We start from the raw sequence: 27,303 nt of genomic DNA on the forward strand, positions 1-27,303 counted from the left end.
CCCGCACTCACCAAACCTCGCAGCCAAGACTTCAGCGCAGTCGTTCCGCTGCAGGCAACCAGTCATCACACAGGGCTCGTTGCGCTGCTCCCGGATGGTCGTTGTGCTGCTCAGCATACAGTCAACCGCATCTCTTCGCTGCTGGCCTCCGTTGTCGCGATCTCACCGCTGGCAACCAGATGTTGCAATCGCACCGCTGGCACGAGTTGATGGGGTCTCGGTGCTGACGCCCGTTATTGCCAATGGGTCGCAAGCCCCAAGGGTAGCGTTGGCCTGGCGGCCTGGGGCACTGGAAGCATCCGAAGGTCCCGGCAAAGCATGAGAAGACTGGTAACAGAACAACTTGTTTATTCTAACATAGCAAAAGAGCGGCCGGTCAGTTCGACCGAATTGGAGAGACGGGAGAGCACGTAACTCAACAGTACAAATCGGAGCCTCTTCCCTGGCGTCCGGGGGCAGCTGCTCTTATACTCTCGGCGTCGCGGTCCAAAAGGGAAGGAGGGAAGGTCACGGGATGACGCAGCAGGGGCCCACGACGGCGCGAGCGGTTGAGCCGAGAGACCTCCAGGCCCCTCATTCGGGGAACTCCGCTCCCCGGCTGCCGCGCTTTGACAAGCGAGGGCACACACACACACACGCACACACGAAGACACGTGGCACTGAAACACGCCTGGACACGCTTGGCGGGTAGGCGTCGCGGCGGCGTCGGACGGGCCAAAATGTCCGCCGCTTTGAACAAAGCCCCGGCGTCCGTTGCATCCGCGCCGGCATTACCGCGCGTTGTAGGCGAAACGTAACAGCGCAAATATCAACGACATCCTCTATGTAACTAGTATAAGTCTCACCGGGCTGTTGAGCGCGCTGGCGGAGGCATTGTTCAGCACGGAGTTTTCGCAAGGCTGGGTGACCGAAGACTTCCGCGAATGCAGTCTTGAAAGCGGACCAGGTTTGTAGTTCCCGTTCGTGATTGTGGAACCAGAGGTTCGCAACGTCAGCAAGATAGAAGATGACGCTACGGAGCTTCGTCGGGTCATCCCACTTGTTGTGTTCACTGACGCGCTCGTAGGTAGAGAGCCAATCCTCTACGTCAGTCTCACCTGATCCGCTAAAAACAGGAGGGTCCCGCTGCCGTTGCACGGCGCCGCACATGAGAGGAGCGGCAGATGCGCCAAGCGGATTGTTGGGAGCGTCGTTCATAGTAGCGGCTGGAGCAGATGTTAAAGTTCGGCTGCGAAGTTCCAGGGTGAGGTCGGGGAGTGCAGCACCTTCCACCAAATGTAATAAGATGATGTATTACGGGGCACTAGGCACAGTCTAGTAGCACTGGCAGTAGATGAACGCTGATCATGCACACAGCCGACACAAGAGCGCCTTCTTCGTCTTCCTCTTCACCACAACAGGGAACCCCGAATATGAGAAGGAAATTCATAGAAGAATAAAAATGGGTTGGATCGCATACGGCAGACATTGTCAGCTCCTGACTGGACGCTTACCATTATCATTGAAAAAGAAGGTGTACAATCAGTGCATTTTGCCAGTGCTGACATATGGGGCAGAGACTTGGAGACTGACAAAGAAGCTTGAGAACAAGGTAAGGACCACGCATAGAGCGATGGAACAAAGAACGCTAGGCATCTTGTTAAGAGACAGAAAGAGAGCGATTTGGATCGAAGAGCAAGCGAGGATAGCCAATATCCTAATTGATATTAAGAGGAAAAATGGAGTTGGGTTGTAATGTAATGCGCAGGTTAGATAACTGGTGGACCATTAGGGTTACAGAATGAGTGCCAAGAGAATGGAAGCACAGTCAAGGACGGCAGAAGACTAGCTAGGGTGACGAAATTTAGAAATTCGCAGGTGCTAGTTGGAATCGGTTGGCGCAGGATAGGGTTAATTGGAGATCACAGGGAGAGGCCTTCGTCATGCAGTGGACGTAAAAAAGGCTTCTGCTGCTGCTGATGATGGTGATGGTCATGATTATGATGATGATGATGTGGCATCACTGCAGTACAGTGTGCACTGCCTTGAAATCAGTTTAAAGGGACCCTGAAACTATTTTGACGATTTTGTACAAACGCACCGAGTCATTAGAGTAGGTCCTTCTGATCATTAATTGATGCATCTAAGCAAGCACGTACCCAGGATTTCTTTTTTTTCGGGAGGGGCCCAACCCATGTTAACTTTTCTATGCAAATGAGGGGGGCTATCTTTACTTGTACAAATGTGGATAACGCTCACCATTCGCCATAAAAACGCGTAAACCCACAAAAGAGAAATGAAATAAGGTGCATTTTCCAGGTACGCCTGTGCGATATGCCTCTCCTTTACTTGGCAAACACAGAACCAGGTCAAATGGACTCGCGCAGGAAGAATACTGTCAAGAACAAGTAAAGAAGCAAAAGAGTAAAATAAGGATTACTGTAGTGGAGTAGAACTTTAAAAAACAGCAGTTAGTAACAAAGGCACACGGACCGCGCTGAGTTAGGTTACTGCACCAGCCAATCACAGAAGCAAACAAAATCGTCGTCATGTGGCCTTTCTAAATTGGCGTCGTACTTGATACCTCCAGAGAGGCTGCTGTTGTTGAGTCTTTTCATCGGCGGAAGCAATGAGGTGTGCAACAGACATGGACAAAGTGTATGGAGTCCAAGCATTTCACTCATCAAAAGTCTGCGATGCAGTTCATTTCACTGCTGCACCCGTTTTACTCATGAAACTTCACTGCCAACTGAAGTGAAACTTCACAACAAATAGTTGTAGCGAAGCAAGCATATTATTTTAGTTCAATAAAGAATTAGGCATTTGCCATTCCATTATAATAGGCAAGGGACAAGGTATAAAATTACGCACTAATAATTTTATTTTTGTAGTTACCGCCTTATCTGGGTAACAGAAAAAGTTTGAGTTCGTATTATTTGCAGCCTTGCGGAGGAACAGTTGCTGGCAGTTATGAGGGCGTGGCAGGGCTTTATTGCAGACTCAAGTTGTATCATACTCTAGTAGCGTTTTTTGAATTAGCTCTGGAAGAATTATACAGAAATATATAGTTGCGGAAAAATCACAGTTCTTTTGGATCCCTCATTTACTGCTCTAACAAGTGAAGTGCTACAACCAACTCGTATTGTTATTTGGGAAGTTACGTAACGATACGTGGCCGCCAGTCGCGTACAACTGCGTATGGTGCAGGAAGCTGCGCCCACCGCGGAAGGTTAGAAAAACATCTACGTAAGCACAGCAGAGAAGTGGCTACATCAGGCAGCTCGAATGATAGCTGTATAAGCGTCATTCAGAACACACGGAATTGTCCTCCACTTCCGGCAGCCCAGCAGCATTTTCTCTACTTCCTTTTTAAATAAAAAGATGTTGATCCATTAATATTTCCATAAACAACGTGTAAATTTTTTAATTTTCACTTTTCCTTCCTATTTGGCTGTTGCCTTGACTCTCTCCCTTAGTAGATTGCTTAATTTCTCAAGTTCTTGTGACTCTTGTTTACAGTTGGCAATTTTGCACAAAAAAAGAGTTGTACAATTAGGGAAAAACCAGGCAAGTTAATGGGTGACAATCATATTGCCTATGAGTTTAGGGGTTATTGCAGGGTTTGATGATGGATGCTGTCTCGCATTATTTAATTTTCCACCTTATCTAACCCATATCACGGGTATACGGTCCCGAGGATCTGTCAGCATCGCGTTGAGCCGTCACTCGAGGAAATAATGAAACAAAAAGAAAAGTTAAACACAATTGGCATTTTTCTCTGGCCACAACTCGTTCCATGTGCATACAGACCAGCTGACCACGAACTGAATCCCTTTCCTGGTCCCTGGATCAGTCTAAATGAAGAAGGTTGAACTAACGAAGCAACAACGATGCACGTGACCTTTGAATAGACAGTGACAACTGAATGCATCTGGAGTTAATTGCGCGCGCACCGAATTGTTGAGGAAACTGGCCTTCAGATCCCAGGAGATGCCGATAACTACCGCCATCCAAAATGAGTGAAAGAGGCAGCAAAATGTTGACCGCCAAAAGTTGTGAAGTCTCAACATTGATTTGGTGGCACTTTAGGAATATGTGTGAGAAATGGGGGGTGGGTGGGGAGGGGGGATATGCGTCATAATTTCAGGGGAGCCTGGGTCGCCCCTATTCCCCTCTTGGGTACGTGCCTGAATCTAAGTGCTCCGCGTAAAGCGTGTAATTTATTATGCTTTAAAAATGTACATTGCTGCCGATCGCAGCACATCACTCAGCTGAATTTTAAGCCACCCCTGCCCATTTGACGTCATTTACCCCAATGACGTTAGTAGGGCGAGCTATCTGATTGGCTGCCCAGTGTGCTTCATCAATAAATTTTCCAACTTTATGGTGAAAAAAGGTTGTTCGTAACAGTTGGAATGTTAGTTAGTCTGTTTCTACAAAAGGAAAGTAACAGAAAGAGAATGCACAAGATCAATTTCTCAGTACACTTGCCTCAAGGTGACATTTGCATGTAACTGCACCTCGACATTATTGTCAAATTTTAGAGTTTAGGGTGTGGGCTTTACCTTCGAAAATACGGTATACATGGGCTGTTTTTGTATCAGAGGGATTTCAAGGGCCCATTGGTGACAAAACCTTTTATTTCAAAGAGAAAATGAAAGGAACAGAGGAAAAAGAAAATGAGAGAGCACAAGTGAACCGGGATGATGGTGTCACGACAATGTTGATGGCAGGACACTGATGGGGCGGGGAGGGGTGACATACAACACGTGCTCACACCGGCATGTGATGGAGGGTTGCTGTCTAGCCGAAACGTCGCTTGTGCCTGAACATTTGCCGGGCGATGTGTGGGTAGTGTTTCTGGTGCTGCGCCGTTGCCGCCTTCTTTGTGTGGGACGACGGGTTCTGTGCCACTGGTGGCGAGTAGTGCTTGAGCGCCGAACGTAGAGTGCGCGCCAGCACGTTGCGGGGCCCGCACATGCCCATGTAGTCATCGGCTGCCACGTCCACGAGCGCCGCGCCGCCCAGCGTCTGGTTGCGCAGAAAGGCCACCTGCAGCATTGGGACACGCGTTTGGGGCATTCGGTGGAGTGTCAACAAATGGACTATCGGTGGCACAAAAGCAGGGCACATAAAGAATAGACTTTATTCTGCAGTTAAATGCCAACTGCAACGAAATTTTGCACCGCATTTAATACAGTATCTACTCTATCTCGCAAGTAACTTGTAGCACTGCCAAAGAGACGAGATGCACACAGGCAATATCCTTGCACAGCAGAATACACAGGGCTAGCATAAATGATTCACTCGTTTTGAAAAGGCTATAAAAAGTATTACATCTACACACATGAAAGATATATGAAATGAACCACAAACTCACCAAGTTTATGCACCCCCTTTGGTGACGCGACATATGTCCAGACAATAATCAAGCTCATTCCATACATGTTGTAGCATAGTCCTGTCAATTGTCTGCACTGCGCCACTGATGCATTCATTGAGCTCGACTAAGGATTGCGGTAGTGGGGTACGTTAAGGACTTTGTTTATGTAGATCTCCCAAGATCAAGATCTCTTTCTATATGATTTCTGAAAAGAATCACTAAAACCAACTCTGCCGCTGAAATTGTTCAGCTACCATGGGAATGATGGATGGTGCATGATTTTGTCTAGTCTTCTTGCTTGTGGCTCCAGATGTATTCATGGTATCATTGTGCATTGCCTTTCCCAATATCGAGTGTTTAAAACATTGTGCCTGTGACATGTGCCCGGCTTTCGCAATTGCTTTTGGTGCATGCAGCCAGCAAGAGCACAGCCTTCAAGACCTGTTTGGGTTTCCCAGCGAGAGCCGTCGAGTTTCTCACTCTATAGTGAGAAACTTTATGGGCCCGTCGGAGCAATTTGTTACGTCATTCGCGAAATTTTTTTATGACGGACGTACAATGTAATGCGGCTGTACCATCTTGCTGGCACTTTATTTCAGTGTTCATCGAACCCGCATGGTACTGCGGAGTTTGCCGAAGGAGTATGTCACATTGTAGGATTAAAGGTAAACTTTTTTTATGTGTACGGGTGATAACGGGGCTTTGCAAAGGAGCCACTGAGTTCAGAAACGCACATGGTGCAAGTTAAGAATGCTATTAGCGAATGTGATACACATTGAAAGCTGCCACTTCAGTGGGTGCCACCATGTTTTTTGACGCAAGACTTTTGCGTCGAGTTTCTGTCGCTGGGCTGTTGTGAAATAATGTCGCCGATGCCAATGCAAGACTGTATTTGAGTCTCGCGCATGCACAGTAGCGCTGACGCTTTTTATAGCGGAGCTGTCTTGGGCTAGTTTCCAGCGTTTCGTGATGTGCATGTGCAAAAACTATCATATGGACCGCAGGGGTACGAGCCATTGCTTAAGGGAGTATGAGCCTGTAGAGGGTATGACTATATGCAAACAACATACAGATCACGTACAAGTACGACGAGCCATTTGGCGGTCTAGACATCCTAATGTGTGGCGATCTGCGACAGCTGCCTTCGGTTCGTGCTAACGAGGTCTTTAGGCGTGCACACGGTCGCAACAAGGTGTTCAGCTTGGTAGTGAAGTGGCATCATCTCTCCTACTTCCCCTTGCGGCAGGTTGTGTCACAGTCAACAGGACGCCGCATTCTCGGCAATCCTCATGAAAGTCGGGGACAGGGGGGCATGCGCATTGAGAGTCGGTTCATCGGCGCCGGTCGAGCCTTTGTTGTTGCGCCTTGTGCTGTGCGACTCTTCTACTGTAATAAGGGTGTCGACGCATTCAACATTGATGTTGCCCTACAGGGTGTGGGAGACATATATGAGGTTAGAGCAATTGATGTGTGTACCTCGGATACAGGTCTGACGAGTGTGTTCGTGCTCAGGCCAAGGTGGCTGGTATGACACATGTCGAAATGGGCAATTTACCCCATATGATACTGCTCGCTTGGGGCAAGCCCTACATGGTCACATTCAACATCAACGTGAAGGACAGGCTCGTAATGATCAATGTACCTTGAAAGATTGAGTACAGGGAAAGCAACACGCGCGATGCAGTGCGCATTTGGGTGAAATTTATGTGCCACATACTGGCCGTCTAGCTCAGGTCAAAGTCAAGCACCCCGTGCATGATGCTCGGAGACGGGAAATGAGGATCATGGTCGATTGGATGCCCATCGAATTGCTTACCTTCACCCTCACCCTGGATAGAAATACTGGACTGAGTCGCCGACAAAGGCAGTTTCTGGTGGTTCAAGCTAGTGTGGTCGCCATGCAGATTGGGGACGGAATCGTTGTCACCACCGTATACGTTCATCCCGGAAGGTCAAAGAGGGAACTTGAAGAATTTATGACTGACATATTTCAGTAGATCCTCCCTGTGGACCCCAATCCCATCGTCATTGTGGGTGACTTTAATGTCGATGTGTTTCGTCCTGATGGAAAGCGGTTCTTGGCGTTTCTCTTAGGAAAGTTCAGCCTTCAGTGCTACACCAAGGCCAACATCTCCACAACACACCATCAGTCGTGCATACACCTAACATCCCCTAAAATCTCCAGTGTCGTCACAAAGCCCATGGCCATCTATCATAGCGACCATAAAGCAATACTAATTACTGTGGTCATGAGATACACTTTATTAGAAATAAACAGAATAAAGTGCTTGACTTACTTGTGCAAGATTGTTTTGTTGTATTATTTTCTGTATAATTATATACAGCTCTGCTGGCCATCCACCTTCAGAGAGTGGAATGGCTCAGAATATGTATATATATATATATACATTTTTTTTAGCCGCAGAACCTTTGTGGCCCCTATTTAAAAATTCCCTAATGTGCATGGCATGACATGAGTATATTGCATGATGTGATATTCAGTGCAGGCGCGCCTACTCGATCGGCCTTTGCACTATCGTGATTGCACCTTGTGACTATGTCGCACTATGTTGCATCCTGTGTTAATAAGCATGCGTTTTTTGACGATCTGTCTGTGGTGCCTTCTCTGCGCCTTCATGATGAGCCCGGCCATAGCGTCGCTTCATTTATTGACTGTGCTTGCAGGGTTAGCCTCGCGCAAACCCATCTCCACAACATATCATCTATATCAGTTAATATTTGCATGGTATATAATAAAAACATGTGCGTTGGACCCTGCGCAAGGAGTGCTTGCTGCTGCATCAAATCGACTTTTTGCCTGCACCAAAAGGTGAAATGATTGTTCCACCACTGAAATCCATGCGCTAATGATATGTCATTCCTTCAGCTGCGATGCTGCAGTGGCATTGGTGTTGCACTGCTGAGCTCGAGGTCATGGGTTCGATCCCCACTGCAGTTTGTGTTGTGAAGGCATTGGAATGCAAGAACACAGCAGAACGCTCGTGGAATAGATTGGCGTGCAGATTGAATGACCCCAGGTAGTCTAAATTAATTGAGTCCCCCACCAAGGCGGGCTTCATATTCAGATTGTGGTTCTGGCATGTAAAATCACCAAATTTAATTTTCAGTCATTCCCATGCTGGCCAATTTGCCATACTATTCGCCATGCCTGTAAAAGCTAGTGCCAAAGTTCCATCAAGCAATTTTTTTGTAGGTAACTACATGCTCACCAATAACGTTGCTGTCTCCACATACACCTTATCCAGCATATATCCATCTAGCTCATGCTGAAAACACTGATTTGGTCGGTGCACACACGTACCTTTGCCCTGACCGAGTCAGCGTCGTCGTAGGTGACCCACTCCTGGCCACGGTAGGCATACGGGCAGGACGTGGCTGCGTCGAACACACGCGCCCAGCTGTTTCGATACACGTTGTAGCAGATCTCGAAGTAGGCCAGTCGGCCAGGCGTCGACGAGAACGGCCCGGCCTGGCCACGGCCGTCACCGCCGCGTAGAGGGGCTCGCACGTCAGTGTCAGCCCTGGGAGCGCATGCGCATGAGCCACTTAGGTCCTGTCACATGAACATGGTGTACCGTAAGCCAAAGCAGTTCTGTGGAAGCCTGCAAGGTGCAGGAAGTTTCATGGAAGGGAAAATTTTGCATCCACCTGGAATGTAACTTAACGCTACAAGTGAAACTCATATGGATTTTTCAGAAAGAAAGCTTCGCAATTAAAGAAAAATTGTTCCTGGACCACCTGGGATCTAACCTGGGACTAACGCCTTTCCGACCTCTCCCTGCATTCTGCTAGCCTCCTGATTAGCTCATTTGTATCCCTGGACCAGGACAATTTTTTCTTCAACTGCAAAGCTTTCTTTCTGAGAAACTCATATGGGTTTCCTTTGTAACTTCGTGCTGCAGGACATGTGGACGGCAGTTTTTTCTCTTTCATAATATTGTTACAAACACGGGGAAAAGGGGTTTATTCAGGCGTGTGAGAGCAGGAACGGCAGGCTACGAACAACAGGAATGGCCGCTGCACAGTCTTCGTTCTCCTCTTCCCCTCTCTTCTTGATCCCCGCGTCCCTTTGACGCGCTTGGACGTAACAATATACTGTACCAGGTGTCTCACCTAATTAGAACCAAACTTAATATAATGTTACACTTTAGACAAACAAAACCTACAGTATATTGTTCCAAGTCTCTAATTATTCAGGCTTTTTTTAGGTATGGTTAATTACCTTATAAGTTCATTTATAGAGAATTTTCAATATTCCTTTTATGGTGTAAGTCATGTTTGAAAAGTTGTACAGCAGGCTCACAAAACACCCAATAAGTTGTTTCCTTGATGCTATCTCTTACGTGGTTCTTTTTTTTAGGCTCTGAAGAAGCCCATGAAGAGCGTATGAAAAAAAAAATGTGACTTCACTGCACTTTTGTTCATTTGGAAGCCAACCGCTTGTGCGAGCTCTTCCGCCTTCTACCACCGTCCATTATTGGGCCACTTTGGGGCTGCCACAGAAAACCTACGGGAGGAGGCATGGTGCGACTTGCAGGCATTCAGCAGTATTGTGCAGCGGTAGACGCGGGAAGAGCTCGCGCATGTGCAGTTGGCTCCTCACAGTTACATGGTCATGGAACGGGTCAATGCTACACATCTCTCTGATATCCCTGTGGATATGTCTCTGCATGCTACACAAAACTGTGGCTAACAGGGGACTTTAGCAAAACATTCTTGCACAAAGGAGGTTTCTTCTACTTAATGCCACCTCGTCATGAATGGCAACTATACGTGCAGAATTGGAGAGCTTTAGCTTGTCCACTCTTAACGGAAATACCATGTAACGTTAAAGGATTGCTCACCAGGTCTGGTCATTTTGAGCTGACAAATGCAGTACATACAGATTGCATTAACATTCGTGTCTGCTAAGTATTATACGTACATCCCTACGCGCTGTGAAGAGACCTTAATTTGAGGCCAAATGCCGTTTGCCCTTCTCCTCGCGGTCACCGCACTCCTATCCAGAGAGTCGATGTCAATCGCCTAAGTGAGCCTGCATACATAGCAGTGCTGTGACATCGCTCATAGTGACAAGCGACTTAAAGAATTATTCTCGGCAACATCAGTTGTTTGTTTTATCTGTTGCTTCAATAGGGCAATTGGAGTTTAAGAAATAATAAACCATTCAAAGCGAATCTCTGCATGTTTTTTGTTTTAATTCGTACCGTAGCAAGAGAGATGTACTTCCGTTTTGTCGGCCTGTTCCAGCGCTTCGATCAAACTGTTTGATCCTCGTGCCTGCGTCAGTGCTCGTGGTCGTGGCACTGACTTAGACCACTAATCAGGTGTTGTCATGCAAAGCACGCAAAATCTTCCTCTGCGCAAAATGCGACAAACACAGAGCTCACGTGCGAGACCTTCACCGAAAGTGCGCCACTCAGCAAAAACACGAGAGAGAGAGAGAGAGAGAGAAAAAAAAAGGAAGGTGGGGCCTGTGACGTATTTGCCATGTGATCTTTCGGCTGCAGGGAAAGAATTTCGCTTGTGGAGGCTAGATGGGGAAAGTGGAGAGAGAGTCTATGTTGGCAATGATGCTCGCCTCCTGAAATCATGGGTTCGCAGCACTTCAAATATTTCTATTTCTGCTATTAATGAACTAATCTGAAAAATTATTGTAGTAGAACATGTCTACTCCTTAGAGGGCACATAACTTCTAGTGTATAACCAAAATTTGCCATGTAGCCTTGTGAGGGGCCCTTTAAACGTGAACGGTTGTAGCAACGCCGGTAGCGACTTCCCTTGATGCTCTGTCCAACATCAGGCAGAGCATTTTTATGTTACATGAACGTTCTCGGCAAAGCAACATTAAGCAAACGAGACTGCAGGTTGCTGACTGCATGGCTGCTGACGCTTTATACTGCAGCAGATAAGCGGCATGTGGTCATTTACTATAACTCTATATCCTCTCTGGTTAAACTCAATGCTGCAGGATGGCACTACCAACTTCGCTGCTGCAGTTAAGCCCCTCCCTGATCTTGCAGTCTGCTGAAGTTCATTTCACGGTAACCCAGCATTTTGTGAATGAACAGTAATTAGGTATATGTACTTGCAAGCTAAAGCTCTCTCTATAGCTCAGCATTAGGTATCGGAGCGTGTTCTACGCGGACTGAATGGACCGGTGAAAAGCGTCGGATGCACGCAAAAACCTATACCTCGCGAGCGCGTAGCTGTAGCCGGACGCGGACACGGCCAGCAGCAGCTTGTTCCTGGGCGCTCCCCGATCCAGAAGCAGGACGACCAGCTCGTGGACGCTGTTGATGGGCGAACGGTTTTCGCCGGCCGGCGGCCGGTTGTACAGCGGGCTGGACACCTCGGCGCGGCCGGGCTCGACGAAGCCGAATGAACCCATGACTGCGTAGTGCACCGAGCGCAGGGCGTTGCGCAGCTCGAATCCGCGGTCCACCCGGTCGTCCTCGTGCGGCAGGTACATGGTCAGGTGCCACCGGCTGCTCTCGGCCTGTTCGAGAGACCGTCATTGCAGGGAGTGCCGTATGTTTCTGCAGAATCACCACAGATCCCGGGCGAGGTGCGTGTGTTTGTGAGAGAGAGAGCACGCGCACTCTAACTGAAACTGTAATGGCACATTCAACGGGTCGTTTTCGAGCACTCCTGCGAAACCTCAAAGGTCGTTTAACAATGTAACTATAATCGGATACAGCTTTTTTTTTTTTCGCTTCAGTTGGCAGTGAAGTTTCATGAGTAAAACAGGTGCAGCAGTGAAATGAACTGCACCGCAGACTTTTGAAGAGTGAAATGCTCAGACTCCACACACACAGACTCCACACGCTTTGTCCATGTCTGTTGCACACCTCATCGCTTCCGCCAATGAAAAGGCTTTAAAGAACAGCAAACGCTCCGAAGGTATCAAGTGCGACGCCATTTTGAAATGGTCGCATGATTACGATTTTGTTTGCTTCTGTGATTGGCTGACGGAGTAACAACTCCGCGAGGTCCTTGTGCCTTGGTTGTCAACTGCTGTTTTTTTTTTCTTTAGTTGTATCATACTATGTGAGCTTTACTATGACAACGAGAAAATCCGGGAAAATGTTTCGTAATACAGTCTCCGTAATACGGCTTCATTGTCGTTTTGAAAGTACATCAGGGCGCTTTGAGAATGTACCACAAGCGCGGTCAAATGTGTACCCCTTGGTTACCACATAAAAGCGCGGTCGAATGTACCACAAGGCTCATGTGCTTTCCCCAAGCATCCTGTCCGGGATTGAGCACCGCCCCCGTTTAGGAGGTCATGGGCAAAGTACATAGCCTCCCCTTAAGTTATAGATAGGTTTTCACGTTACGATCACTAGAGGGAATGAAAACGACGCTGCAGTCGTTCAGCCTTCGTGACAATCGTGTTCCACTCGTGTTTGTTGCTTATGACCTGCCATTGCGCTCGGCACCTTGTCCTTCGTTATTATAGCCGCGTGTTGAAGGACCAAAATACACGAGCCGAGCGCTCCTCGGGTGCATGCCACTTGCCCTGAAGGCGTTCCTGATCTGTGCGAGCAGTTTCGGGAAGTTCTCCCGGTCCGAAGGGCGGCCGTTGCCCTCTCCCGGGTACATCCACTGCACGTGCATGCCGTCCAGGCGGCGGGCGCGGAGCCAGCGGACGCTTCGCTGTGCGAAGTGCTCGCGGCGACCCTCGGTGATGAGCTCGTCCGAGAAGGACTTGGAGTCCACCTGCGAGGCCGTAGGGACGAAGGATCAACGTTCCGCACAGTCAGTGCGCGAACTCAACAGACACTCTCGTGGGTTGCTTGTTCCGGTCAGAAAACTATAGTCTCCCGATCCGCGTAGACGCTGGTGTATCGGCAAGCGAGCGACCGAGTAGGATGACTCGCGCTGTAGTGCCGGCTGACTCGCGAGGACCTCGCAAAGCCACCGCGGCTTTGGCCGAGCAGACGGCCGACTTGCCCGCACCATATAATGCAGGTCGGATCACAGCGCAGTGTGGGTTGACCTACCCATGGCAGCTAAGTACAATTATGGAGTTGTGGTGTATCACTCGCCTTGGGTCCGCCGACCCCGACGAGCACCCTGAGCGTTGGGTAGAGCTGTTTGAGCTGCACCATCTGGCGGATGCGGTGGTCGGCATCCGCCATCGGGCCCGCCTGAGAGGAGCCGCCCGACGAGCCGTTGTTCAGGTCCGAGGGGCTCACAAAGCCGTACACCAGATGCGAGCAGAACCTGCGCGCATCGAGGGAGACGGGGATTTCATCGAGGTGCGCCTTATTCGCCCCCGATTGGTAGGCGAGAACCCCGCATACGCAGCCTTTCGGCACAGAACTCGCGCCCCTTGTGTCACGCCGCTGCTCCAGGTGTCATCCATCAGTTTCCTGTCTCACGCGTCACATTACGCTGTATGCGTCACGAGGTACTCGATTCTGATGCAAATGTGCCGAATGTCTTTGCTGATAGAGAAATGCGTCGAGTGATCACACTTTCGAGGTTCTCCAGATTCGATCCCTGGGGGGACAACGCTAGCGAAAGATTACCGTGGAAACTTACGGCACTTCCTGTGGAAGCGACACCTTGCCGTGGAAGCGTTTAGGCTTAACTACACTATATTATATGGCAGCTTTGTAGCACCACGATTCTGGTCTGTTGCGTTAACACGGGCGTTTCCTAATTGTATACGTCAGCCATTTAACAGTAGTACTGCGGTCGAGTCACTGGCATGAAAAGGATTTTGTACAGCCGTGTGACCCTGTTAACTTGCCTTCACTGCGATATATTGAAATATGTTCGTGTGGCCATGCGTGAAACAGGGCTAGTTTATGTTCTTTCATATTTTTATTCAGAAAACTACATGCGCTGAAAGTGCATTATTGTAGTGGGGGGACATTTCTAACAGTACCAGAGCAATTACAAAAAAAGGGGCGAAAACATTGTTTATAACTTTAGTTGTCTTGCCGTTTGTGTCATACGAAAAAAAAAGGAAGGGTTTCGTTTTTGTGCCTTTGTTCGTGTCTTTTTTTTCTTTCTTGCATGTGACACGCAGCGCGACACGTTCGTAAAACAGCGCGATATGTCGGCTTTCGTGAACCGAAAGTAATCGGCTGTAGAGAGAGACAGACGGATACATCACTCGCCTGGCAGGCAGGTGCTTGAGCAGCTGGTAGCGCACGGGTTCCTTCTTTCGCTCGGTGTATCGGTCGTAGAAGCACAGCAGCGGCGCCTCCTCCCTCGGCTTCAGCGCCGACCCGCTCTGGCGCGAGAAGATGAAGCCCCGGGATCGCCTCACGGTCCGCTCGTTGGCCTGCGTGCACCCCGGGCCACGAGGCCCGCTGAAGTCAGAAGCGCGAAACAATGGTCTCTCCAGTCCTATAGCGACTGTACCTTAGCTAGTACCGTGCTGTACTCTGTCTTACACTTAGCAAGCAACGCTGCGGAAGCTACGCAAGTAGCGTGGCCATACAGAAGTCTCACTCCGCGCGTTTTCCAGTACACTTATGTTGAAGATAAGGTATTTGCTGACTTTCCACGGGTTTGGCTTACCTGGGAACTGGGTGTCCTGTAACCACTTCGAGGGAAAAAAGAAAGAAAAAAAAAACGAGGCCTTTCGCCACTCAAGAGCATCGTAGCGAGTCGCAAGGGGTATCGAAATGTATATGTCACGAAGAAATAAAGCCAGAATCAGTCGCAATGTAGGTTAAGTAACGGTACGGGCGTAGTGAGCACCAATATTGTCGAAAATTGAGCACATTCAACTATGCCCCTGTAAAGGGTGCACCGCCATAGATGTGCACATGTTGAGGCAAAGCCGCCGTATGGCGCACTTCGGGATCCTTTTTGCTCGGCATACTTTTTTAACCTGCGACGCTTTCTACAGAATAACTACTTTATATATTACATCAGGAACTTGTGGGCGCAAGTGTCCGTCAAATGACGTGTTATTTGTGCACCTTCGCGCTTCGAGTATATGGTGTACTATGTTTTGGTCGCGAGAGAAAGTGATGCGCCGGAGCCGCTGCTTGGGTAAACATGTCACTCGGCTCGTTTGGTGGTAAACAGGTTCAGATCTCCGACGCCTTTCATTTAATAAGTGCTTTATGTTTTGTGATATAAAATAATATAAAATAAAAGTTAACGGCTTATTACGCGATGCGCTCACCCAGTTTCCCTTTCATATGGGACGCACTACTTTTTGGTCGCCGATGCGAATACTGAGCAACGTTTCTCTTGCCTTCGTAGCTTTGGCTGCTATGTATGAAATGGAGTGGGGGTTCTTGTCCGTAGGTAGAAGACTGTGGTGCACAGGTGGACTCGAACGGAGATTGGTCTGTAGCGCTTGTGTTGGTACAGGGCTTCCTAGATCGCGGGAGCCGCGCGCGCCGCCTGATCTCGGAGGCTATGGTTCTTCCAACCTTCCTTCGTTATCGAGCGCTTGAAGGAAGAACTATGGAAAGAACAGAATTGTGGGTATTTGCTTTCGTTGCACCCAGAATGACAGAATGATGTGGCGCTCTAAAGACAGCGTTTTACGGAATGTTGTGCCATCCCGAATGCTATATTGCACTTTGAAAAGGGTTGTCACGCTGAAGGCGATGTCACCGCGAGGACTGTCGTGCGTAGTGGCCTGGCACCTTGAACTTTGTGCCACCCTAGAGGCACTGCAATCCCAAATGTTTTCATCTCGAATGCTGTGGCAAACTGAAAGTAACGTCACCCGAAAGGCAATACCATTCCGTACGCTGCGTCGAATGGGGTGTCACCCTTAAGAGTGTTACACCGGAGATGGTTTCATCCCAAAGTATCTGTATGCTGTAGGTTATGTCACCCTGAAGAAAGCGTCATTGCAGGTGTCATCGCCCAGAATTCAGTGTCACCCTCAGAGAGCATCACCGCGAAGATAATGCTATTCCAAATTCTGTGTCACCATGACGGTAAGTCGGGGCAAAAACTGCCTCGCGAAAATTGCTTAATCACAAATTATATGTCACCCTTAAGGCTGTACGATGCCAAAAACTGTCACCCTATAAAGGAACGTCAACGCGAAGCCTTTGTCAACCCGAACGCTACGCCGACCCGCCGCGGTATACCAGTGGAGCGTATTTCCATTTTGTCAAGGTTGTGGGCACGCGAGAGCCCGACGCTTGTGCACATGCGTGTTGCAAGTTAATGTGGAGACAGCGCCTAGGTACTACGGAGGAGGACACGCTTTTCTCCATTCGTCCCTGGCCTATATGCGAGTGCGCACTACACGAGAACCGGCCCTTAAGTTCCGTCCAAACGGGATCGCAGCAGCCGAGACAGAGATTGTAATGGCGAAGCATACAAGAAGTTTGCAGCACCATCGTGTCATTATTCATTGGCATGCGGCTGCTAAAGTGGCATCTACCTAAGCCCGCACCCCCATTTTTCGTGCCGGGTCGCTTCGCTCCCCTTGGCAAGACCTGCGAAGGGGAGCGTGCCAGGCCTGCTGGTGAAGCATAAACGACTACTACACAATACAAGACATTCGCAGTACCAGCGGGTCATTATTCATTGGTCTGCAGCCTCCAAAGCAGCCCCTACCTAAGCCTCCACCCCCGCGCTTCACGCGGGGTCACCTAACACGGAGGGTTCCCAGCAAGGGTCGCTTCACTCCCCTTGGCAGGAACCCTCCGTGTTAGGCATGGTGGCGAGACGTAGGTAAACAACTACCCTAGAAGTCAAAGGGAGAAACAATATTATATAATGCAGATTACATAAAACAAACAACAAAAATAAGTTTGGCAGTTCCGCCCGAAAGGCGAAGTACCGATTGCGATAGCAAATTAGTAGGTAGCTGTACGGAGTAAGGATAGCAGTTTTATCGGCCGTATAAACTTGTAAGCATTCGCTTGCTAACTAAATTAGCCATGATAGAATGTGTAAGCGTGACTGAACAAGGACGTAGAAAGAAAGACGCATTAGAAACAGTGCTGTCATCGTGTCTGCGTCTTTCTACGTCCTTGTCCTGTGGCACTTACACATTCTATCATGGATTCAAACCAACTAGCCCACCAACGTGTTTTAACTAAATTAACAAGCACGATGTCACGCGGGCACAGCTAAATATGAACACATCTCGCTCGATGAGCCGCTGTCAAAATTCTGGAGTGAGGTGTCGCGGCAGCAGCAAGCGGATTGACCTTCGTGCATCTCTCGCTTCAACGCGAACGAAACGTCGAAAGGACAGCGCATACGAAGCTACCGGCACTACGCGCACTCAGCAAACATCGCAGGTCGCTTTGAAGATGAGGCCTGCGCGGGCGCGCACTTTGGCCTCGTCGCATGTTGCTTTCAAGACGCACGAGCGCCGGCAACGCGTTCCAACGGCGTCCGCCAAAGGCGCCTACTACGGCGTACGCCATTCGTGTGCCCAACGCCTTAGTAGACGCCGCGGATGTCTCCACTCTGTACGGAGCGGTGAGCGAGGAGGACATCGAGGCACCCTAACAGCCTCCAAAGAACCCACCCCACCCAACGCCAACTTAAAAGCACAAGGCCTTTTCACTCCAATCCATGACGTCTTGTTACTTGGCCCGATTGCCATAGAATATAATGGGGATGCTCCCGAGTAGGCAACAGTGATTTTGACGTCACCGCTTTCATCACGCCAGCCTTGTCAATGGAAATTTCGGGCCAGGTATCGTGACGTCATGGATCGGAGTGAACAGGCCTTGTGCTATCTAGGTGGCGTTGCCCCACCTCCCTCACCTGACCCCCTGCCTCGCGCGCGACAGGATAGGGGACGCTTCCGGCCCGCGTTCGCCGGCTCACCCTCTCACGCTTTCACTCGCACATACAGCATACGGCGCGTGGTGAGGGTTTCATCGCCCTTTTACTTTATGCAGAACCTCACGGCGACGGCGACGCAAGAAATGCGCCTGGAGTGTTCATGTAATTGCTATCGCAATAGAAATAAAGGCGGGGTCCGTTACGTATTCGTCACGCGATCCTCCGGCTCCGCTATGGTAGAACACCGGGAAGGAATTTCGCTTGCGGAGGCTAGACGGGGCAGTTGGAAACAGTGTTAGCTAGTCTGCTATTCGGGTAAACGTGAGTGCCCTGCATGGTGCAGCCACTTGGTGGCACAGAGCTCAAAGAGACAAAAACAGCTAATGCAGAAATCAAGTGTATTCTACTTCGCTGCTGGTGTAAATTTTCGGCAATGGCGTAATCGTGTTGCTGCCGCAAGTTTACACTGGCAGCAAAGTAAAATACACATGGTTACAGTAATATTAGCTGTTTTTTGTCTGTCTGAGCTCTGCGCCACCAGGTGGCTGCACCATGCTCACGTTTACGCCTCCGCCCCAACGTCCGCCTGCGTTTACCCGAGTACCGGACGAGCTAAGACTCTCTAGTGTCGATGTTGGCGGTGACGCTCGCCTCCTGAAATAATGGGTTCGCGGCACTTCAAATGTTTATACGTCCGCTATCAATGAACAAATCTAAAAAATTATTGCGGTAGAACAGCCCTTCCAGTGTATAACCAAAGTTTGCTATGTGGCCAGGTGAGGGGTCCTTTAACGCGCACCAAATGCACGGTATACGGAAGTTCCTTTTTTTTCTTTTTTTTTTTTTTGCATTTCGCCCCCGTTGAAATTCGGCCCGCGCGCCCTCGAGCTTAGCAGCGCGATTCTAGCTATTAAGTGAGGCGCACCAGCTGTGCGGCCACAAGCGGCGCGCGGTTCGCGGCCGCTCGGCCGGACGGCGTCAGGATGGCGAGCACCAGCATGAAGGAGGCCACGGCACCGCCCACGAACACGGCGCCGTACAGCACGAACGAGTTGGCTGCCGGCGACGCCGCGCGGTTGCTTCCCGCCTTCTTGGACGGCGGAACACCTGCACACGACACGGGGCACTAGTCTGCAGGCCACCTTTGCACGCGAGACACGTACCACGCGCGTCATCTGACGAGCCACATTTCGAAATCAGCCTGGATACATTAAAGGGGCAGTAAAGGAAAATATCGATTCGAGCCGGATTGGAATTAGTGAGTAGTAGGGAATTTGGTATTCGCAGTGAGAACAGAGCCTTTGTATAGGCGAGAAAAAATGACGGAAACTGGAGTGGTGCCGCCTGTCGTGGACTGTGGTACATCTCTTATTCGAGGTCAGCACTGGTTGATTCGCAGAGAGCGGCATAGAGAGGTGACGCGGTGACTAGTCAGACTCGTCCGTTCTGGTGCGGACGGTTCAAATTGAGGAGCAGCAGCGGGACATTCGGTCGCGGTTTTTTACGCAACAAAAAGATTGGCACAGAGAAAGCGATGATAGATGCGTAGACGAATAATCTATAGATCAACCTGTACCTAATATTTTCCTTTATTGTCCCTTTAAGTGAGTACTGAGTTTGATTGTATTGCGTATGGATTGGTTTTTTTTTTTAAATAGATCTTCCCCTTCGCAAGAAGCCGTAATTTTCACCAGTATCGTAAGCCCTCGCTGAAACGGGCTATAAGAAATGAACATAATCGAAAGATAAGGATCCTTATAAAATGCGGTCCCTGATGACCTTTTCTACTCGTCATTTTTTCTTTTCTTTAAATGAAAAAGGCACCGAGCCCTCTAAAGCTTAGAAAGCATACCGACAAGCTTCAGAAAGCCCCGAATAACTTGCTTTAATACTTCTTTCTGCAAAGCGGTATCGGTACTCAGGAACTGGACGGTTCGCGTTGTCATGATACGGTTGGTCGCTCCGCTCTTGCAATACCTGTGGCTGAGACACGCGAGCACAACCAGAAGAAATGCCCGCAGCATTCAATTTCTTCGAGCAAAGTCATCATACTTAGCCTTATTGCTGTACGACGACTGCAGATATTGCTCCGCGTCGTGATGTCACGGTAACTCTGATGACGCCTTGTAACCAGCGTTGCGAAACTACTTTGATGTCAAATTAACACACTTTGTAAGAGTTTCTCAACGATCATTCTTGCTCGGTGGGGTCCTTTTACGTGCGAGTAACACATGCTCGAGTTTGTACAACCTACAGAATATGTGTCGGCACCCCTTTAAAATGCCAACTACAACGAAATTATGGACTGCGTAAGAAAGCACCGTTTCAGATAATTTAGACAATACAGTAGCCCCTGTGGAAAATATTACGCTCGAAATGCGAGTGGGCGCTTCACAACGCCTTCGCAAGAATCGATGTTTTTCATACCGAAACTGAAAAAAAAAAAAGAACGCCGCCATTACCAGTCGCCGGAGATGACGTACAACCAGCGCCCGGGTCGTCTGCTTTCCTTGCGTGTATTCCGCTCCGGTGTATCAGCAAACAGGTCCCGCACGTCTGGTGGCCACAGAGTTAGTATACTTTGGTAATTCCTTCGTGCGCTGTGCCAACGCCGTTGCGCGCCCGCGATGTTCCTTTAATTTCAAGTATTCTCCGAGACCAGCCGGTTGTCTCTATCTGTGTACGTTCAACAAGTAGAGCCTCGATGCGTTCTGCCTGCGCTCGAAGAAGAGCGCATTGTCGTGGCCAAGCTGAAGGCGCAGTCCGGCTTAACGCGGACGCGATCCACGCGTGACGCAGCTTCAGGTTATACATCGGCGAAAATTGGACGCTCTACAGTCTAGTGTGGCTGGCGCGGGAATACAACATGTCCTATCGCTCGCCTGAACCGCTGGAGCAAAGTGCAACGCGCTAGCTTGGCTGGCCAGCAGCATGCTGTTCTGGTTCACTGAAGCCAGCGTATTGCGTTTGCGCCTTCGACAAACAAAGAAGCGCTCTCTCGCGGCGCGCTTGTGCGCTTGCGCTGCGGCAGCAGCTGATCGCTGCGATGCTGCGGGTCACGTTCAAAGCGCAGGGTAAAATTTTAGCGATCTTTGCGTCTCCGGCATGACGTATCCGGCCTCACCGGCCGCTTCCTGGCACGCTGGAAACGCCGGACTCGACGACCGGTCAAACAACTACCGCCATCTGTAGTAAAGGATGACAAGTAGCCGAGGCTCGGCACTGCCGAGTTAGAGGGGCTCGGTAAGTGCGCGTGAACTCGCGGCCAGACAGGACGGACGGCAGCCGTGACAAAGCTTCGCCCATTTCGCAGTGGCGGCATTGCATTCCTGCATGGCTTGCCGCCGCATCTACACCATAGCCGCCGCGTCGCCTTCTCCTTGGTGACAAATGTAGCATGCGGTTCCTGCTCGTTTCTGGAGCTGTGTCAGAAAGGATTTCGTTCGTCTACTTCGACGCGTCCTATGTAGATGTAGTATACCGGAAATGATCGCTCGAGAATATCGCCCCTGTATACAACTCTCCTTTGGTTTTCGTGCGCCATCGCGCACGCTTATAGTACTTATATAGTCACCCCGAGAAAGCGTTTGCCAAGCGATCTTGATGGGTAAGTGCCTGTGCTGTTGAGATGTAACTTGTGCAGCTTCGTCAACTGCAGTTTGCGCGCTTTGTGCGCGTTGGCTAGTCCGCGTCGTACTTGCCTGTGTTGCGCCGCGGCGCACGCTTTCGCTCTGAAAGCTGGGGCAGGAAAGATGTCTTTGGCCCTCCTCTACTCGGCCTTGTGTACTGCACAGACATCGCTTGTGTTCGAGTACGTATTCGCGCGAGCACCTGACGGCCACGCAACGCGTCGCCATTCTTGCAATACCACCTCAAGGAGCGCAACAGGGAGAACGCACGTCGAGAGAGACGCCCGTCAATGCGCAAATGATGAGTGAACAATGCGCCTGCCTGGGCGCAGCGTGGTGCAACTGAGAGATCAACAGTTGCGTACGGTTCTTCAATATATTCGCCATATCCGCATCGCTACCGCTCTGCATGTGCACGCGTCGTCTGCACAAGCGCTGTTTAATAGCCGCTAATAACAAATTTAGGCAATTACCAGCCCTGCGGCTTTGCCAAGATAACATTGAAAGTATACGCTATCCATTTATAGTTAATTTATAGCCCAAGTGAAATTTCGTTGCAGTTGGCTTTTAAAGGCGTACTTTAAATGAGTATACTGGCATCATAGTTTCGACCATTCATCTTTCTCTCTAAGCCTAAGAACAAATATTGGCAAGCCCCAGACGCCCTAAATAATCTTAACATAACAGCTGTTCTACGGCCAGTTTCGCTATTGTTTGTCTACTGTGCCGTGACGTCATGGCGCAGAAGGTGCTGCGGCTCGCTTGGTTGTCGGCTGTGCTGCTACATCGGCCCTCGTGAATAGAGTCAGCGTTAAAACGAACAAAATCAACAATTCCGCAAGAAAATAAGAAAACAAAAAAGTCAGGTGCTGTGAAAAAAAAATAATGGAAGGGAGCAGATGTCGCGCCAGGTGAATACGTGAATAGAACACGGGGAAAAAACAGCGTAATTGAGCGTGTTAATACGAGTGTAAAACGGCTTCCCGGCGGCACCTCAAGTGTGAATTGACTAAATTTAGCAAAGTTTAGATATTCATTGTTTGGAGCTGACAAGAAGAGTTGCAAAATATATTGTACAGGAACTTCAAGGAAACAAGTTCACGGCCGGGAGGAGGCGCTGCCAAGTGTAACAGAGGAAGGTGAAAAGTATACCTGTTGTATCTGCGGCATATACAGGGTGTTTTACTTAAAGTGACACTAAATGTTAATATTAAGTCAACGCCGACTGTTGGAATACCATCCCAGGAACCTCGAAACCCTTGTTTCATGCGAAGAAGACACTTATTTAGGAGAAAATGCGTTCTGAAGCGTCCGCGTACCTCTAGCGCAGTTCAAATCACCCGCCCTCCGATTGAGGAGTGGTGACGTCATGGTCTCATAGTGACGTTGCGCCGTCGATTTGTAAAACGGCGCCCGCAGACGGCGCCACGTTTTGTCTGCGCAAAGCGCAAACGTGCGGCCAGAAACAGATCCAAAGACAGAGCCGACAGCAGTGCGAAAGCGGAACTATGGTGGTTAGCGGAAGGGAAAGCGCGCGACGATAAGCTGCTTCTTTATTTTATGACGCCAACTTTGACGCTCGTTGCAATGGACGACTCTGACAACGACACACTGGCTCGCGATGCTGGGCTCGACTTCAGTGATTTAAGCACTGATGAACGTGACCAGCTGCTGAGGGCTCGCGGTGCCGGCGTCGTTGCGTACTACTACGACGGCAACTGTATGTCATGGCTGTACATACTCGCACATTTGTAGCTTTTACTTCGTGAAAACCAAATGCCGCCCTCACCGCCCCGTCTTCGACCTGCAGTTGTTCTTGCGCTTCGGAGAATGCAGGCAAGACCGACGGAACAGCGCTACGGGAAAGCATTGCTTTGAAAGGCACTCCACACGACTTCAGTAAGTCGGCGTTGAACTCGTAATCCTCTGGACGAAAGTGCAGCGAGCACATTGTGCGATTTTTCGGCTCTTTGCCAACGCGCCGTGGCAGAGGTACGGCACTTAACCGCTTCGAACGGAGAGGTTCACTCGTTGGCACAGAGTGATAAGTAACGTTGGATTCGCCGCTGCAACTGCCCTTGGCCAAGTTCCACGGACCGTTCGCGCATCCCACGACATCACATGGACGTGGCATTCTCGCTGCTTGTTCCAAATGCAAGTTTCGCGAGTCAGCAGAATCAGCGCAGCACGACGCGATAACGAAACAACTGAAACTCCAAAGCGCGCGCGGCGCAGAGTCGAGCGAAAACGAAACCTTTCGACCACCCATACTACTGAAGGGTAACGTCAAAATGTTATTTTTTCTTAGACTCGAACAGAAGTAGACAAGTAGAATTTTCTTCCGTCTTATGACCCAGTGAAATGATTTCTTTAATACGAGTAGTTGAGTACTAGTGACATAAATTATGAGGAGTGCCTTCGTCATCGGGCTAGTACCGGAATGTCGCTGAGGGGTCTGAAATCGCGTCATGCATTTACCTCAATTTCTCGGTTACTAAAGCTCTGTTCGCGATTATATTGACGCCTTAGACGTTCTAGAGCATTGCGTTATCACTTTTACTTGACGTCATAGTAACCGTTAGTGTCCCTTTAACTTGGGCCAAACATAAAGAATATCAGGGTGTCTACCAACCGGGAAAACCGGGAATTCTCAGGGAATTTGAACATTCTGGAAAAACTCAGGGAGAACTCAGGGAATTTGTGCTTCTATCAGGGAAAATTAGCTGTAACTTTATTGAAAGGGAACGACAGTTGTGGTAATGCTGGCTCCAGTAACAGAGGAATCGCAACGAATCGTCATTGACGCCGTGTCATCGGCAGGATGTATTGCCAGAGTAGTTAATGACCGATTTTGTAGACGTCCGATTTTTCGGACATGCCCGATAATTTGCACGGCTTTGCAGCACCACCACGTACTTCATATAGTCAATGTATATTGCCCTGACTGCAGGTCAGAAATGGCATTAATCAAAGCCGCCACCGCCGCTATTTTGATTATCTCGTCGCCTCGAACCGGCACTCTCGCACGCAGATCCGCTGGCAGCCGTAACCACCACCGCGGCAACGTTAGGCCTAGCTGCTTCTATGTTCGCTATTAAGCTTCTTGCCGTGCGGTGCTGTGCTTTTCATTGAAAGAATTCGCCGCTATTACCAATGGCACTGACTCCGCCTTTGTAATCCTCGCGATTGGCTTTGAAGCTCGCAGAGCACAGCGCGTTGCGTAATGCCAGTCTCCGAAAGTTAGCTTCGCCTCTGTACAGTAGTGTTAGGCGGTGAAGCATAACAAGCGTGGGAAGGGGCAATTGTCACGGGACACAGTATGTAGTCCTTAATTATACACACGTGCACCCCCATCTCCTTTCACAGTACGAGCACCGGTATACCTAGTAAGTGTACTGGCAGGCCTTAAGAGCTTTTTCGGGTGTGCCTGTGTCAATTTCAGCCCTTAAGGGTAGTTAAAGACAGGCATTCATTATTTTTGGACTGCCCGATTTTCGGATGTTTTTGCGGCCCCTAGGGAATCAGAAAAATCGGACGTTGACTGTACAACTGACCAAGAGGATGCTTCAAATGATCCATGTGGTGAAAGCGTGGTAGAAGGAGGATGAGAACAGAAAGGACCGACGCACTGAGGAATTAACGGGAAGAGAAGCGTGCCGTCGCCTTTTTGAAGGAGCTTGAGCTAAAAAAAACTAAGTGTTGGCAGACGCCGAGATGCAGATGTCCCTCATCCAAACCAAAATAAACTGTTTTAAGCAGTGAAACCCAACACTGAGATGTTGTGTACGGGCTGAGAGTATGTCAGGAGAGTTGAGGTTGACTTCCCAGCTGCTGAGAGAGAACCTTAGTTGTGACAACGTTCAGGCCTCATACAGATGAGCTTGCTATCAGTTGATAGAAATAGCTCATATTAAAAAATATTTACTTATGTATGCATCTCCTTTTCATTAAAATGTTCGACTCAATTTGGAATCGGTTTTACCATTTCTTTCGCTGTGCATTTTACTAACACCTTCCTTCTGTTTTCTTTTTAAATAAAATAGATATTACTCCTTACTATTAAAACTGGATTAAGTCATTTTTTTTGTTTCAGCATGCTTACTAGAGAGTGACAGCATCATACAACGTGGTGTCAGCCTGTCTTGACATAAAACAAAGTTCTGGCTCATTCAGGGAATTTTGTAAAGGTGCTCAGGGAAAACCTGGAAAACTCGGAATTTGGAAATGTCAACTTGGTAGACACCCTGAATATGTAAGTGCTACGTAGCTCGACAGAACAACAGAACCAAGGTAATGTTGTTTGCCGTCGCTTGGAGATCCCCAGGTTATTTTTCTATGCCGCCTAATTCGATAATTAATATTAATTAATCACAAGTATTATAATTAGATGAAAAGTGTCAATGAGAAAATTGTAGAGCAACATGAAAAGCTCCCTATACAGCTTTCTGTTGCTCAATACGTGCTATGGTATACATAAAAGTGTTCTTTTCCGAGCGTGAAAGAAGTCCGCGAATACACGCAAAATTGCCGCGCGACCGGCCGTTCGAGGCACTTTACTGTGCTGTCACTCGCGCATGCTGCATACGGCGCGAGGCCTCGATGTTATCGCCAATTGGACTTTATGCGGAACATCGCGGCGATGCCGACGGCAGAAATGCGCCTGCAGGGAGTGTCGACATAATTGGCAGTAAAAATTAATTCTGGGGTCTTACGTGCCAGAACCCCGATCTGATTATGAGACACGCCGTATAGTGAGGGACTCCGGATTGATTTTGACCACCTGGGCGCGCACCTTAGTTTCATCAAGCGGCCGTGACCACGGGTTCTTTAACGTGCCGCGGCCGCTTAATGAAACTTTCTATCGAGCGGCCTTGAACATGCACCCAATGCACTGTACACTCTAGATGTCTTTTTTTTTTTTTTTTCCATTTCGCCCCCATCTAAATGCGGTCACCGTGGCAGGTATGTGATCCTGTGTGTGGCAGCGCAACGCGCTTCGTTACCTGTCCTTCGGTCGGTCTGTCGGGCACCGCGCCAGAAGAGCGGATCCAGGTGGTTGCGACGCCACCGGGCCAGAGTGCGGTACAAGCCGTCCACTTGCATGGCTCGATCCGCTAGCGCTAATCGCCGGTCAGCACGTCTCGCGGCTTGAAGTGCCTGCGTGCGTGTGAAATACTATGTACGGACAGGCTGTCGCGCACGCGCGCTCACCGCCGTGTCCTGCAGCGGGTAAAAGTATCACCGGAACGGCAGTTGCACCGATAAGCGGTGGGATCTCTTTAGCTGATGCTTTTATAATACGTGCAGGAAATAATGTCCAGCGTTAATGGACCGACGGGCTCGTTATCAGTAAGTTAGCCTAACAGCGCGCACCGAATAACTGATGTTCGCGCGAGCAGTTTTAATCTGCTATGCTCTATGCCTTGAAGGCACTTACAGGAATGTACAGCAGTACGCCCGCGTAACGTAGCACGTCTACCGGCAGATGGCGCCACCGTATGTCGTCGCATCCATTAAAGGGGCCCTGACTCATGGTTAATCGAA

General features: G+C 49.3%; 2 protein-coding genes across 2 annotated transcripts in view; one reads left to right on the forward strand and one right to left on the reverse strand.

Annotated features, from left to right (window-relative positions):
* Nucleotides 1–27,303, forward strand: part of LOC126528484 (uncharacterized) — a 134,854-nt gene that overhangs the window by 71,790 nt on the left and 35,761 nt on the right. The window lies entirely within an intron of this gene.
* On the reverse strand, nt 4,602–27,231 carry LOC126528486 (chitinase-like protein 4). Its single transcript, XM_050176364.3, has 8 exons — nt 26,763–27,231; nt 19,056–19,237; nt 14,446–14,684; nt 13,435–13,612; nt 12,905–13,105; nt 11,578–11,882; nt 8,685–8,904; nt 4,602–5,031 (listed from the first exon to the last, which is right to left on the reverse strand). The coding sequence occupies exons 1-8, from the start codon at nt 26,860–26,862 to the stop codon at nt 4,783–4,785; spliced, it is 1,674 nt and encodes a 557-aa protein (XP_050032321.2). The 5' UTR covers nt 26,863–27,231; the 3' UTR covers nt 4,602–4,782.

Source organism: Dermacentor andersoni, chromosome 9, assembly GCF_023375885.2.
Source record: "Dermacentor andersoni chromosome 9, qqDerAnde1_hic_scaffold, whole genome shotgun sequence".
NCBI lineage: Eukaryota > Metazoa > Arthropoda > Arachnida > Ixodida > Ixodidae > Dermacentor > Dermacentor andersoni.

Bases quoted from the DNA above. Each gene is read 5' to 3' on its own strand.
- LOC126528486 (XM_050176364.3), bottom strand. From the start codon at position 26,862: ATGCAAGTGGACGGCTTGTACCGCACTCTGGCCCGGTGGCGTCGCAAC. The intron at 19,238-26,762 runs GTAACGAAGCGC...TGTCGTGTGCAG, and splicing joins ACAGACCGACCGAAGGACAG to GTGTTCCGCCGTCCAAGAAG. The intron at 8,905-11,577 runs GTATAGGTTTTT...ATGCGCTCCCAG, and splicing joins TACAGCTACGCGCTCGCGAG to GGCTGACACTGACGTGCGAG.